The sequence below is a fragment of the Lolium rigidum genome, chromosome 4 (assembly GCF_022539505.1).
Source record: "Lolium rigidum isolate FL_2022 chromosome 4, APGP_CSIRO_Lrig_0.1, whole genome shotgun sequence".
Classification (NCBI taxonomy): Eukaryota; Viridiplantae; Streptophyta; class Magnoliopsida; order Poales; family Poaceae; genus Lolium; species Lolium rigidum.
In genome coordinates this window covers 260025152-260038738 of record NC_061511.1, presented here as the reverse complement: position 1 = coordinate 260038738, position 13587 = coordinate 260025152, and the positions used below count along the sequence as shown (strand labels likewise).

General features: G+C 42.9%; 1 protein-coding gene and 1 long non-coding RNA gene across 2 annotated transcripts; one reads left to right on the top strand and one right to left on the bottom strand.

Moving 5' to 3' along the window:
* Positions 1-2990: 2990 nt before the first annotated feature.
* Positions 2991-6493, bottom strand: LOC124650375 (metal tolerance protein 5-like). The gene is made up of 6 exons (XM_047189907.1): positions 6313-6493; positions 5443-5558; positions 5132-5377; positions 4459-4539; positions 3706-3939; positions 2991-3540 (listed from the first exon to the last, which is right to left on the bottom strand). Exons 1-6 carry the CDS (start codon positions 6491-6493, stop codon positions 3190-3192), a joined length of 1209 nt encoding a protein of 402 aa, XP_047045863.1. The 3' UTR covers positions 2991-3189.
* A 1333-nt stretch (positions 6494-7826) lies between these two features.
* LOC124706702 lies at positions 7827-11634 on the top strand. The gene is made up of 4 exons (XR_007004531.1): positions 7827-7858; positions 11135-11236; positions 11371-11439; positions 11541-11634. It is a non-coding gene; the product is annotated as an uncharacterized LOC124706702 (long non-coding RNA).
* The last annotated feature ends 1953 nt before the right edge of the window (positions 11635-13587 follow it).

Below are 13587 nucleotides of genomic sequence, written 5' to 3'. Positions count from 1 at the left end.
GTTGATGACTTTAGTCGTTATATGTGGCTTGAGGTACTCCACAGCAAGGACGAAGCCTTCCGTTTCTTCAAGAAGATCAAGGCACTCGCAGAAACGGACCGCGGTGTCAAGCTCCGTGCGTTCAGGACGGATCGTGGCGGTGAGTTCAACTCACTGGAGTTCACCACATTCTGCGAAGAGGCAGGGATCCGGAGAAACACGACGGCGCCTTATTCTCCGCAGCAGAACGGCGTCGTTGAACGAAGAAACCAAACGGTGGTCGAGATGGCGCGAAGCCTGATGAAGAGCATGAGTGTGCCGGCCACGTTCTGGGCCGAGGCAGTAAAGACTGCTGTGCACATTCTCAACAGATCACCGACGAGGAGCCTCAAGGGCATGACCCCGTATGAGGCATGGCGAGGGAAGAAGCCAAGGGTGGAGTACTTCCGTACCTTTGGCTGCACAGCACACTTCAAGCTTGTTGGGCCTGGAATCACCAAACTGTCGGATCGAGCTCGAGCTGGTGTGTTCGTGGGATACGAAGAAGGATCCAAGGCCTACCGTGTATTTGATCCGGTGGGGAACCGCGTGCATATCACACGCGATGTGGTGTTCGAAGAAGAGAAGAAATGGAGCTGGGACAAGCCCGCAGTTGCAGCACATGGACTCGATCGGTTCACTGTTGTTTTCTCTGACGAAACTGAACCAGGGGCGACCAGCTCACGGTCTTCAGAGAAGGTGCAGGATCCAGTGATGGACTCGTCACCGCCACTAACACCGGCACCAGCGCAATCACCTGGCCCATCTTCAAGCTCATCAGAGTCTGAGTCGGAGGAACCGTCTCACCTGGAGCCCACTGCCACACCTGCACCATTGGTGCTCCCGACGCACCCGATGCGCACTCGTGCGCAGAGTGGCATCTTCATGCCGAACCCCAAATACACAGGGGAGCTCGAGCTGGGCGAGGCATGTCTCGCTGCAGCGGAGGAACCAGACTCCGTGGATGAAGCGCTGGAACAAGCTCCGTGGCGCAAAGCAATGGAAGAAGAGATCAAGTGCATCCTCGACAATGACACATGGGAGCTGGAATCACTGCCTGCTGGTCACCGCGCAATTGGCCTGAAATGGGTCTATAAGGTGAAGCGTGATCCAGCTGGGAACGTGATGAAGTACAAGGCCCGGCTCGTGGCAAAAGGCTATGCTCAGCGGCAGGGTATCGATTTCGACGAGGTGTTTGCACCGGTGACTAGAATTGAGACTGTGCGTCTGCTTCTTGCGGTTGCTTGCTCATCGCCGGTGGACAGTCCATCACATGGATGTCAAATCGGCTTTCCTCAATGGAGAACTCGAGGAGGAAGTGTACGTGCATCAGCCCGCTGGTTTCGTCGACAGCAACAATGCGGGCAAGGTGCCGAGGCTCAAGAAGGCCCCGTATGGACTCCGGCAGGCGCCACGGGCCCGGAATTCCAAGCTAGACGCATCCATGGCATCACTTGGTTTCGGGCGCTGTGGGCACGATCATGCACCGTACCGCCGGTCTGAGGGTGACGAGTTCCTGATCGTTGGAGTTTATGTTGACGATCTTATTATCACAGGGACAAGTGCCAAGACTATTGCCTGTTTCAAGTCACAGATGCATGAGCTCTTCCAGATGAGTGACTTAGGATTGCTGAGCTACTACCTGGGAATTGAGGTCACACAGGAGGATGACAGAATCACTGTGTGTCAGTCCAGCTACGCCAAGAAAATTGTCCAGGTGGCGGGGATGGAAAACTGCAACTCCTGTCATGTGCCCATGGAGAACAGACTGAAACTGAGAAAGTTGCTCGAGGGGGAAGTGATCAATGCAAGCTTATACAGGAGTCTGGTGGGAAGCCTGCGCTACTTAGTGAACACAAGACCTGATCTGGCATTTGCTGTTGGTTTCATCAGCAGATACATGGAGGCACCCGGGAAGGAGCACTGGGCAGCACTAAAGCAAGTGCTTCGCTATGTTCAGGGGTCAGCCAATCTCGGTTTGGTGTTCAGGGCAAGCTCTGGATCTGAAACCCTCACAGGATACAGCGACAGTGATCATGCTGGTGATCTTGACGATCGGAAGAGCACATCTGGTCAAGTTTTCTTCCTTGGATCGAGCCCCATCACATGGGCTTCTCAGAAACAGAAATGCGTGGCGATCTCAAGTTGTGAAGCAGAGTATATGGCGGCTTCGACAGCATCCTGTCAGGCTCTTTGGCTTCGTAATTTGCTAGCAGAAGTGGTTGGAGAGGAACCACAGAAGGTCAGGCTGTTCTGTGACAATCAGTCGGCGATCGCACTTTGCAAAAATCCTGTCTATCACGACAGGAGCAAGCACATAGACACTCGGTATCACCACATACGCGAGTGCATCGAGGATGGCAAAGTGGATGTGTTCCATGTTCGTACTGATGAACAGGTTGCTGACATTCTCACAAAATCACTTGGGCGTGCTAAGTTTGCTCAGCTGAGACAGATGCTCGGAGTGGTCAAGGTGAGCTGATCGCATCAGGATTAGGGGGAGATTTGAAGGATAATCCTGCTGCACCTCTCTAGTTACAGTTTACAGCTTATTCAGAAATAAGTGTCGGGCATTGTGAGCTTGTTCACTGTCCGACGTAGCTAGGTCGTTTTCAGTTATCCTTAGAGTAGATAATCACTAGGATGTGGAATCGTGGGATGGCACGATGTTGCCCAGGTCTTAGTGATAGTAGTGGACCTAGTCTGCCGAACGCCATGGGATGGCATGGCCGGTCAGTTCGGAGGAGTGGGTCATGATTTGTTTCCACTTTGTAAGGATCGTGAGATCTACCTTAATAAGAAGAAGAAACGGAAAAGCCGAGCAGTTGAACGCGGCACAAAATACTGAGTCTCGCTCTCTCTCTCTTGTTCCCTAGTTTTTCTCCTGTCTGCTGTTCATCGTCAGGCACTGTTCACGATCCGGCAACGTCATAGCCAAGGCAAGAAAAAAAAGACACTTCGTCATATACATGTATTGTAAGTTTGTAACAGGTTAAGCATCGTAATTCATGCAGTGCCTGAGCCCCATTATCCAGTAGCCAACCACAGAAAGACAGAAGCACAGCAGGCAACATCCAGATTTCTGAAACTGGGCTTACTTCGATACCTTCAGCAGTTCAGCACAGGCACTCTCTGAAGCTCCACGAACAGCACCAGGGCCTTCAGGCTATATTATGTGTCGTAGGACCGAGCGTGCTCGGGCTGGTGGGTGAACTCGTAGTCGAGGTGGACAAAGGCGCGCTCGATTTCGGGCAGGCTCTCCAGCTTCTCCTGCAGGGCCTCGCCGATGTCGTGCGCCTCCTGCAGGGGCATGTCGCACGGCAGAACAATGTCCACCTCCACGAAGTAGTGGGAGCCGAACGTGTACGCCCGCACCGTGTCGATGTGCCTCACAGCCTTGTGATGGTTCCAGCACAGGTAGGTGAGCTTCTGGAGAAACTCCGGTGAGGCCGACTGGCCAACCAGTGAATGGACGTTCTCTAGCACCGTCATAGACCATGTCCTGATCGTGTAGATCGCTAGCTGCAAAGCAGAAAACAGAGGATATCTTTCAAGACGTGTATTGCAGTATGCAGAACAAGGCATCATCCATGTCTTCTTGAGCTAAACTGATAGCAGGCTCAAATACTATGACATTTTTATATTTCTGCTACACAAGAAAAACAGAAATGGCATTTTTCTACTTACGATGATAGCTCCAACTGGGTCAATCCAGCCTTCAAAATAGTTAGCAAGAAGTGCGGCCACAAGGCCAATAATGTTGGTGATAACATCAAAAAAGTGATCCTGTGCGTATGCCTTCACAATTTCGTTGGTGAATGAGCGGCAATATATAACCAGCAGAAGCTTCACCAATGTCACCGCAAGCATGATATCAACAACCCACATAACCTGTTCTTTTGTCAAGCGGAATTCACCTCCCTGGAACAAGCACAATCAAAAATAAGGTAACTATCTTGTTTGTGAGTTGCTTTTAGATAGTTGGGCATTTGGTTAGCCGCCTTTTTGGTAACATGTGCAGATCAATTTATTTTTGTGTTCTTGATCAGATGCAATGACAGGGGACACCATAATTTATCTAATTTTAATCTACCAAAAAGAACTAGCAAATTTAGACCCTTTTTTTATGGCAGCTTATAATAAATCTATGTTGGGTCTTAGGAAATTCAGAACTTATCATAGAAGATTCAAAACAAACCATTTCAATTTCAATATTGATTGTTCATGCCCATCAAATATTCAGATGATTAGTGGATTTACTGTGAAAATTGTGTTATTAATTTCAACTTTCGAAGGAAGGGTGTGATTGTACGGTACAAAACTTAACAGAATAAACAACTAATGCAAATGTTGGTAGCCAGTTATGCTCAACAACCAGTTAAATGCAGAGCAAAAGTGCACACCTGCATGGACATGAAACACAAGAAGAGAAGGACTTACATCAGATATCAATGAGCGTGTGGATTCTAGGATAATTTGAAGACCGAGTGTTGCCATAACAGAAGCAAAAACAAGTATTCCCTGCATAACAGATTGTGGCAAACTTGTCAACAAGAGGAACAGAGAAATAGATAACAAAAATAGCCAATCACTCTGTATAGTTACAAACTTACAATACAAAGGAAAAAAAATCAAAGGTTATAAAATCTGTTGATCAGTAATTTTAGTCATTCTGACATGATAAATTTATAATGCTACCAGAGATTGTTCTGTGTGCAGTTATAAGTATTAGGGATAAGGAAAACTTTGCTAGGGGTACCAATTTTTGGCATTGTAATGCAATCGCTGTTTGAAATTGCTTGGTTCACATGACAGGATACATGAGTATGATCGAGCCCCAATTTACAGTCCTTCAGTAACAAAGAGGTCACAATCCTTAAGTCTAGTACTTGCTTCTGTTCATTTTGCACTCAGTTGAGTAATTCTCCTCTTTTTTAGGGTACTAATTTACCCTTTTAGTTGAATTAATATCAGCTTATGCACTTCTTTTGTGAAACTACGGAAGAAGGAACATTGAAGAAAAGCAAGAGTGAAAGGAAATTTATCGATCATACAAAAATCAAATCAAATCAATCCATAAAAGCATGAACAAACAGGCTGAATGAGAACTCACCAAAGGTTGCATGCGCCTTTTACCAATTGGGTACCTGTATGGGTTTGGTGTTTGCATTGAGAACGCAGTAAACCATAAAATAAACCCGGATAGCAAGTCAAGTAGAGAATCCAGTGTTGAAGCAATAATAGCTAGGGAGCCACTCCTTAGCGAGGCATACACTTTTGCAGCAAAAAGAACCATATTTGCTATGTTAGATAATCGGATGGCTAATGTTTCACTACGAGCAATCTTCTCACGTTCTTCCTGCAAGTAGGATGAGATGAAGAATCAGCTTATTCATAAGCATTTTTCTTTATCGTGTTACAAACCTTGGATAGTCCAGGAAGGCAGCCACGGTCTGTGAGTGTATCCATTTCACTGAAACCTTCCAGCATCTCCAATTGTTGGTTGTAGTATTCAGCCAGAACGTCTCCAGGGCGTTGAGCTGTAATTTATTTACAGAAATTACAGATTGCACTATCAAATTACAACAATAAGGTGCAAACAGTTAAGCCATACTCAATTAAGCAGAACTACACAACGGATGTATGATTGTGGAGCAAATAAATAGACAGCAACGAATTCAGAGGACCCAATTTGGTCACGCCACTTGCATATATGTATTGACGCCTATACATATCCTAAGTTCCTAAAAATAATAATTCAGAACAAATTTGACATTTACGTGAAGAATGAAAACTCTGAACTCCATGATGGTGATTCCCACCTCCATATGCATAGAAGATTTGATATGAAGAAAAATCTCGGAGACAGAACTCGATTACTCCAGTAGTAATTTACTTTTGAATAACCACTCTTACACCACATACAGAAGCAGACCCCAGAATGATAGATTTAAAATCATTTCAAACAGATAGATGATGCCACATCATATATCCATACAAGTACAGGCAATCATACATCGTCCCCCTATTTTAGTGTTAATTCTCTGGCTCGGAGAATGCATTAGTTTAGTGTCCCCACCCAAATACCCAATCTAACTAGTCTCAGGCCAATTTGTTAACAATGAAACAAATTTTGGGGGATAGGACAAACTCGCTAAGTACAGAACAATTCCGTCAAAAAGTTGAACAAGTCCAGATCAAACCATCCAAAACAGGGAGGCACCTAAGCTAACTTTTAGCCATTAGTAGAAAGAGGAGGGGGCTGTGTTGATAGACAGGCAAAACGAGGCAGACCTAGCATGCCGAGGCAGTCATGGAGGCTGCGCGACGGCCTCTGCTGCTCCGCCTCCTGGCGTCGGAGGCCGTCGAAGTTGAGCCGCCAGGACCGCTCACCCACGCACAGCCCGCCCCCTTCCTCGATGGAGCGGACGAGGAGTTCCTCGCCCTCTCCCGCTCCGGCCTCCGCCGCCGCCATGCGACCTCCGCCCTCCAGAACCTTAGCAGCAAAACCAGACAGCCCTCCCTCAAGTATACGCAAAGTGAGAGTGCAATCCAAGCCGCGGGCGCAGCGGAGGTGGGGTCGGAGACGAGAAGAATAGCAGCTCAGACAGTGGTTGCGGCTTGCGAGGAAGAAACGCGGAGCGGCTTCCGTCTCCGCTTGCCTGCCTCCCGCCGCCGGCGCCGCCGTGATACGCGAGGAAAGCGTGGCGGAGTGGAGAGAGCACGTGCGACGGCTGTGATCGTGCGTGCTGTTTGATCCTGCGGAGGATGGCACGCCCACGAGTCAAGGTGGCGGAGCCTCGGTGGTATGGACAATGCTTTTCCTCCTTTTTTTTTTCTGAAAAGTTATTCGGGCATATGAGAGCATCTCGACTCGGGCCTACTCATTCGGGCGCCCGGCAAAACCCTGTTGCTGGCCGGAGGGGGCGTCGGCGAGGGCAAAACCTATACACCGACCAGGTCGGTGGTTACCGGCCACCGCACACCCCCTGGTCGGGTATGGGCTAGGCCCATTTGTGTCTGTTTAGCCTGTAGTAGTTCGTTTTTCCTTTTCTGGTTTCTTTTTCTGTTTTTCTTTTCTATTTTCTGTTTTCGGTTTTGTTTATATTTTTTCATATTCGAAAATTTTAATTTTTAAAAATTGTTCAAATTGAGAAAAAATTTAAATTTAAAAATTTTCAAATTTGAAAACTATTCAAATCTAAAAACCGTTCAAATTTGAAATCTGTTCAAAAAAAATTCAAATGCGAAAATATAAATAAAATGTTTAAATTAAAAAATGTTCAAATTTGAAAACCGTTCAAATCTGAAAACCTTTAAAATTTGAAAACCGTTTACATTTGAAAACCGTTCAATTTTGAAAAACGTTCAAATTTGAAATCTGTTCAAAATATTTCAAATGCGAAAATATTAAAATTCAAAAAATGTTCAGATTCTAAATTTGTTCAAATTTTCAGAAAGTTTAGATTCAAATTTTGTTCATATTCAACGAAACATAAATGAAATAGCAGAAGAAAAAAGAAAGAAAGGAGAGAAAAGTTACTAAGCCGGCAGTGCCTCCGGCGAATCCTATACACCGACCAGGTCGGTGTATACGGAGTGCCGCACACCCCCGACGTACCTTTTGGGCCGGCCCATATCGCGTTAGTTGCTCTATGTTTCTTTCTTCTTCTTCGTGATCTCCACAGCTGAGCGACCCGAGCGACCGAGGCTCCGTCCAGTCCGTTCCTCCGCCTCTGCCTCCACCTTTTCGCCCGAGAGCACTGGTTCCTTCCTTCTTCTCTGGAGTAATGGTTCCTTCGGTTGTGCTTCGTTCATCTCCGTCGATGGCGGAGGAAAGGTCAGTATCGTTCCATTCTTCTCCCCCTACGCGCAGTACTAGATTCGTTCTGATTTTAGGGTTTTCTTCGGATGATTTTGGGGGATCGGGGCGGTGCTGATTCGCTAGTATGTGCTCTGTTTCGAGATCCCCCTAGGCTTATTCGGTGGTCAGCCGCTGATCCCAACATCTCACACCCATGATAGCTTCAGTTTAACGTCTAGCAATTGCTTTAATAGTGATTTAGCCGTATGTTTCTAGGGAGCGATGTTTTGGAACATGGGAGCATATGCTCCCTATATTTTGAAATGCATCTTACACATATTTTAAATTTCAAAAAAATTGAAACAAAAAATTTGCACGTACATCTTCATGTGCTACGCGCTCACAAAGTCGTTTCATAAAAAATGAACTTATCATGTGACGTCCGTAAAAAAGACAAAATTCGATGCTTGAAAATAATGCTTTTCACGGGATAAGTTTTCTCTTTTTTACATAGGCCACAAAAAATATTATTTTTTCGTGAAACTTGACTCGTACACATATATTATGGAGATGTACATGTAGAATTTTTTGTCAAAATTTTTCCACACTTCGAAATATGTTTTGTTGGTAAAGGGAGCATACGCACCCGGGAGCCGAATTGAATTTCCGTATGTTTCTATCCTTGTCTAGTTTATCTATTACTCTGTTTTTGCAAAGAGTTGCAAACATGTTTTGGCTGAAACATAGTTCATTATGTCAACTAAATAATCTACTGTGAGGAGACGCTTTTTTCGTAATAAACAGTTCTATCGGCTGTGACAAAACATAACCATTTGTACTACTTTTTGTCCTAGTTTTTGGGGGAATGCTGACGGATGTATAATTACTTTTTTTTATTTAAAGAATGCTCTATGAATTTTTCTTACATATGCCAAGAACAATTTTGTCTTTCCATATTCAGGAGGACCATTTGTATGCTCTTTTTTTAGCAAAGATGCTAAGATTTTTCTCATGATTTTTGTTCATGCAAAGATGCAACGAAGTGGTTTTTGTTACAGGCTAGTTGAAATTGCTGCCTCCAGTTTTTCCAGGCATGCCAGGATGCTAATGGTCCTCTTAGAATCTGTTTTGAACTTTATAGATTCCATTTTTATGTTCAATTAAGGAAAAATATCATGCTAAGAATTATTTTTCAATGTTTCGAATGGATTCTTGGAAGGAACCGTTCATGCCAAGAATTCGTTCACGGATTTTTTTTTATAGTTCAAGCAGGGAAACCGTTCATGTTTTTACTAATGTTCAAGGCATGACACTGTTCATGCCACGATTTTTGTTCATTGTTTTTTAAATGTTCAACGGTAGAAATCGATTCATGCTTTTTTTGTTCAAGGAGAGAAACCGTCCATGCCAAGAATCAGTTTGACGTAGTTTTTTTTAAAACAAGGAAGCCGTTTTATGGCAAGAATCTGTTCGTGTTTTATTTTTTAGTTCAAAGAGGGAAACCATTTATTCCAAGAATTCGTTCATCGGATTTTTTTTTTGTTCAAGGGAGAAAACCGCTCATGATAAGCATGTGTTCGTGCTTTATTATTTAGTTCAAGGGAAACCGTGCATGCCGAGATTCCGTTCTTCGTAATTTTTTGTTTCAAGAGGAAAACGTTCATGCCAAGAATCCGTTCGTGTTTAATTTTTTAGTTCAGCGAGGGAAACCGTTCTAGATAAGAATTTGTTCATGATTTATATTTTAGTTCAAGGAGGGAAACCGTTCATTCCAATAATCTGTTCATGGGATTTTTTTGTTCAAGGAAAGAAACCGTTCATGATTAAAATTCGTTCGTGCTTTTTTAGTTTAGTTCAACGCGGGAAACCGTTCATAGCCAAGAATACGATCATTGGATTTATTTTAGTTCAAGGATGGAAACCGTTCATGATATAAAATTGTTCATGCTTTACTTTATTAGTTGAAGGAGGGAAACCGTTCATGCTTAGATTTCGTTCACGAAATTTTTTTAGTTGAAGGAGGGAAACCGTTCATGCTAAGAATCAGTTCATGCTTTATTTTTTTAGTACAAAGAGGGAAACCGCTCATCCCAAGAATTGGTTCATCGGTTTTTTTTGATTCAAGGAAGGAAATCGTCAATGCTGAGAATTCGTTCATAGTTTTTTTTGGTTTCAAGAAGGAAAACGTTCATGGCAATAATCTGTTCGTGTTTATTTTTTTAGTTCAAGGAGGGAAACCGTTCAAGATAACAATCTGTTCATGCTTTATTTTTATTTAAAGAGGGAAACCATTCGTTCCAAGTATCAGTTAATGGGATTTTTTATATTTAAAGGAAGGAAACCGTTCATGTTTAGAATCCGTTCATGCTTTATTATTTAGTTCAAGGAGGGAGACTGTTCATGCCAGAAATACGTTCATGGTATATTTTTAGTTCATGGAGGAAAACAATTCATGATATGAAACCATTCATGCTTTATTTATTAGGTGAAACAGGTAACTGTTCAAGCTAAGAATCTGTTTTTAGTTCAAGGAGGAAAATCATTCATTCCAAGAATCTGTTCATGGGAATTTTATGTTAAAGGAAGGAAACCGTTCATGATTAGAATCCGGTCATGCTTTAGTATTTAGTTCAAGTAGGAAAACCGTTCATTCCAAGAATTTGTTCATGGGATTTTTTTGTTTAAGGAAGGAAACCGTTCATGATTACAATTCGTTCGTGCTTTTTAATTTAGTTCAACGAGGGAAACCGTTCATGCTAAGAATATGTTCATGCTTTATTCAATTCTATAAACCAAGGACATTTTCATGAATTTCTTTTTGTAGGGTAAAATTATTTTCTCTCTCTGTTTAAAAGTTCATTTATGTAGGTGCACATTCCTTGGCTTGTCGGAAAACAATGGATACTTATGTCGCCAATTTCATTGATCAATCATTTGATGTACTCAATCCAGACGGCTCAATTGAAAAATTCTGGACAGTGGTTAACACTGTAATATTCAATTTCAAGCAATTGTTTGTGCAAAGTTATCCTGGTTGTTTCAAGTTCAACATACGTGATTTCAGCGTCAAATATGTTCATGTGACTAAACTACATTATCTAACTTGCTAGTCTGTGTCTTTAATATATTTTAATGCTTACTAGCATATTATTCCTTTTTCTAATCATTCTCCAATGCTAGATTCTAATTCTTTTTCATTATTCAGTATTAACATTATGCATTGGTTTTACATTTAAGATCTGACGTGTCAGAAAAATTTCCATACTACTTATACACTGGTTTTCATTTAATATATATGTGTGTTCAAAATAGGTCGACCTTCAAGCCATCCGTGAAATAATCACATCTCAGATTGTGTTAAACAAGTTTAACGAGCATCAGGTTCCATTGGCTAGACAATTTATTGCTAAACATGTAAGTACATCTCTCTCTGTGTTCTCATTATGATTCTCTAAGCAGTCAGCCACACACTTTTATACAAAAAATATTACAATCACAATTAAGATTCGCGATAAAACATCATAATGACTAATTACTTTGTTTCGTAGGCTCCACACCTCCTTCATTGACCAAAATTCACATCTTCTTCTAGCAGTAAAAGATGAAAATCCACCAAAGTAAGTTTCTCATTATAGTCAGTCCATCAAATTCTTTTGTTCCAAAAAATTCTACAAATTTCATCTAGTGGTAACTTGTTTTCCCTGTTTCATTTGGACAGGTATTACCAAGGCAAGAACACAGCAGCAACTATCCAGGAAATGCTTCTCCTACAAGGCAAGAAGAGGCACATAACATTTGGGAATGAAAGCATGGAAAATTGAGTTTCAGTGAATCAGAACAATATTTATTTGTTAAGGGGATTAGGTAAAAAATAACAAATGGGCATGTGCTGTGTTTGAAGTGATAAACATGAATTCAGTGTACCTTGGTTGGAATTATTTCTGTCTATTCTTGTCAGAACATACTGTCAATATTTCTCATTCATGTGTTTCTCCCTATAGGAGTTCATTTACTACTTAGTTACAAACTGTATGGTCACTACTTAGTTTCTAGGCAATGCAAAAATGTGACAGCACAAACTTTATTCATGGTCATGCAGGAAAAGCCCCCCGATTCTTCTAGAAGAAACAGTCACGAGAGAATAAGCTAGCAACCAGCGAAACGAGAGGAAAAGAAGCGATACTCCTGGTCGAGCGAAACAGCCGGAAACGAACTCAAACAGCGATACTGGGCCAAGCCCACAAACGACCAGGGGGGTGTGCGGGACCTGGTCGGCGCCGACCAGGTCGGCATATAGCACCTCCCGTCGGCGAGGAGGATTGTATGGGGAGAAGGGTGGCGGTTTTCCCAGCCGCGCCCCCATTCGGCCTCCCAAAGCGGCTTTCCATCTCTTTTTTAAAAAAATGGGGGGGACTTACCTCAACTTTGCATCAAAATGTTGCACAGAACCATTTTTTTATTAAGAAGTCTCAAGTTTTAAATCTTAAAAATCACGGATCACATAACGTGAGCATGAAGAAGCCATCGAAAAATAGAATACATCAGTTGCCTATGCATTTTGTATCCTATTAGAACACTAGCCGAAGATAGCCCGTACGACCGCCATCAACCGAGTGCATCCAGATTTCAAAGGTTCTCGCTGATCCTCTGGACGGAGATAGGACCACATGTTGATCTAGTATGTAGGCTTGTGGATAACCTGTAAAAAAAATCACCATCTCTTCTGTTAAAAATAATATCATTGCGACAATTCTAAATTATCCATAGTAAAGCACAAACTCCTACACGAATTCGAGCCGTAGTTTTATTATCGATCCCGTTTAGCCAATTACTAAACATATTCTTAATATTGGCTGGGGCGTAATATTGAAAGTAAAATGAACCACTTGCCAAATCAACTTCGATAAAGGACATCTAATAAACAAGTGTTCCACAGATTCCTCAGAATCACAGAAAACACACTTCTTCGATCCCGTCCAGTTTCTTTTAAGTTTGAAAAAATAAATTCGCGCCAAAGGGGCGACGCAAGTGCATCTCGTAACTCGGCGAGTTCACCACTCTCTTGCCCAAATTGCCGGAAGTTCAGTGTCTCGGCGAACCAAAAAATGCATCGTACCTACGACATATTACAGCAAATCCTACGACATATTACAGCAAATCAAATGGCATCTGTGGACGGTGGCACCTCTGCCATCGACGGTGCCACCTCTGTCGTAGCGGGCGTCGATGTTGGTGTAGAGCTCGTGGACGTAGCCGGTGGTGGTGTTGCCCTCTCCCGAAGGATCATGGCGCGTTTCTCCTTGTACCACGCCTGCGTTTCGGCGTCCATGGTGGTTGTGTCGGCCATCAGAAGTGCCAAGTCCTTCTCCCGCTTCTTCGTCGCGACATTGGTCTTCAGCAGGAAGATATTCACCTCTTGCTTCTCCATCAGCGCCTTCCACCTCGTGTCAGTCTTCTCGTCCTTCGGCGAGGTATTCGTCCTCCTTTGCCCACCACTTTGGGCCGCGGCTGCAATAAGAAACTTCCATGCAAAGTGCTTAAGAGATTATAATACTAATTCTACCTACAAAGATTTTATACATGATAACAACTAACAAATAAAATTGTACAAATATGATTTATATATGGCGTTCAGAGTCTTAATTTCTTACATTGCAATGAGAATGTACATTTCCCGCAAAGGAAAAAACAAATTAATTTGAAAAATTGCATTTTCCCTCTTCTGCTTCTCTGAAAAAAATTATAATTATGCAAAATAAATTAGT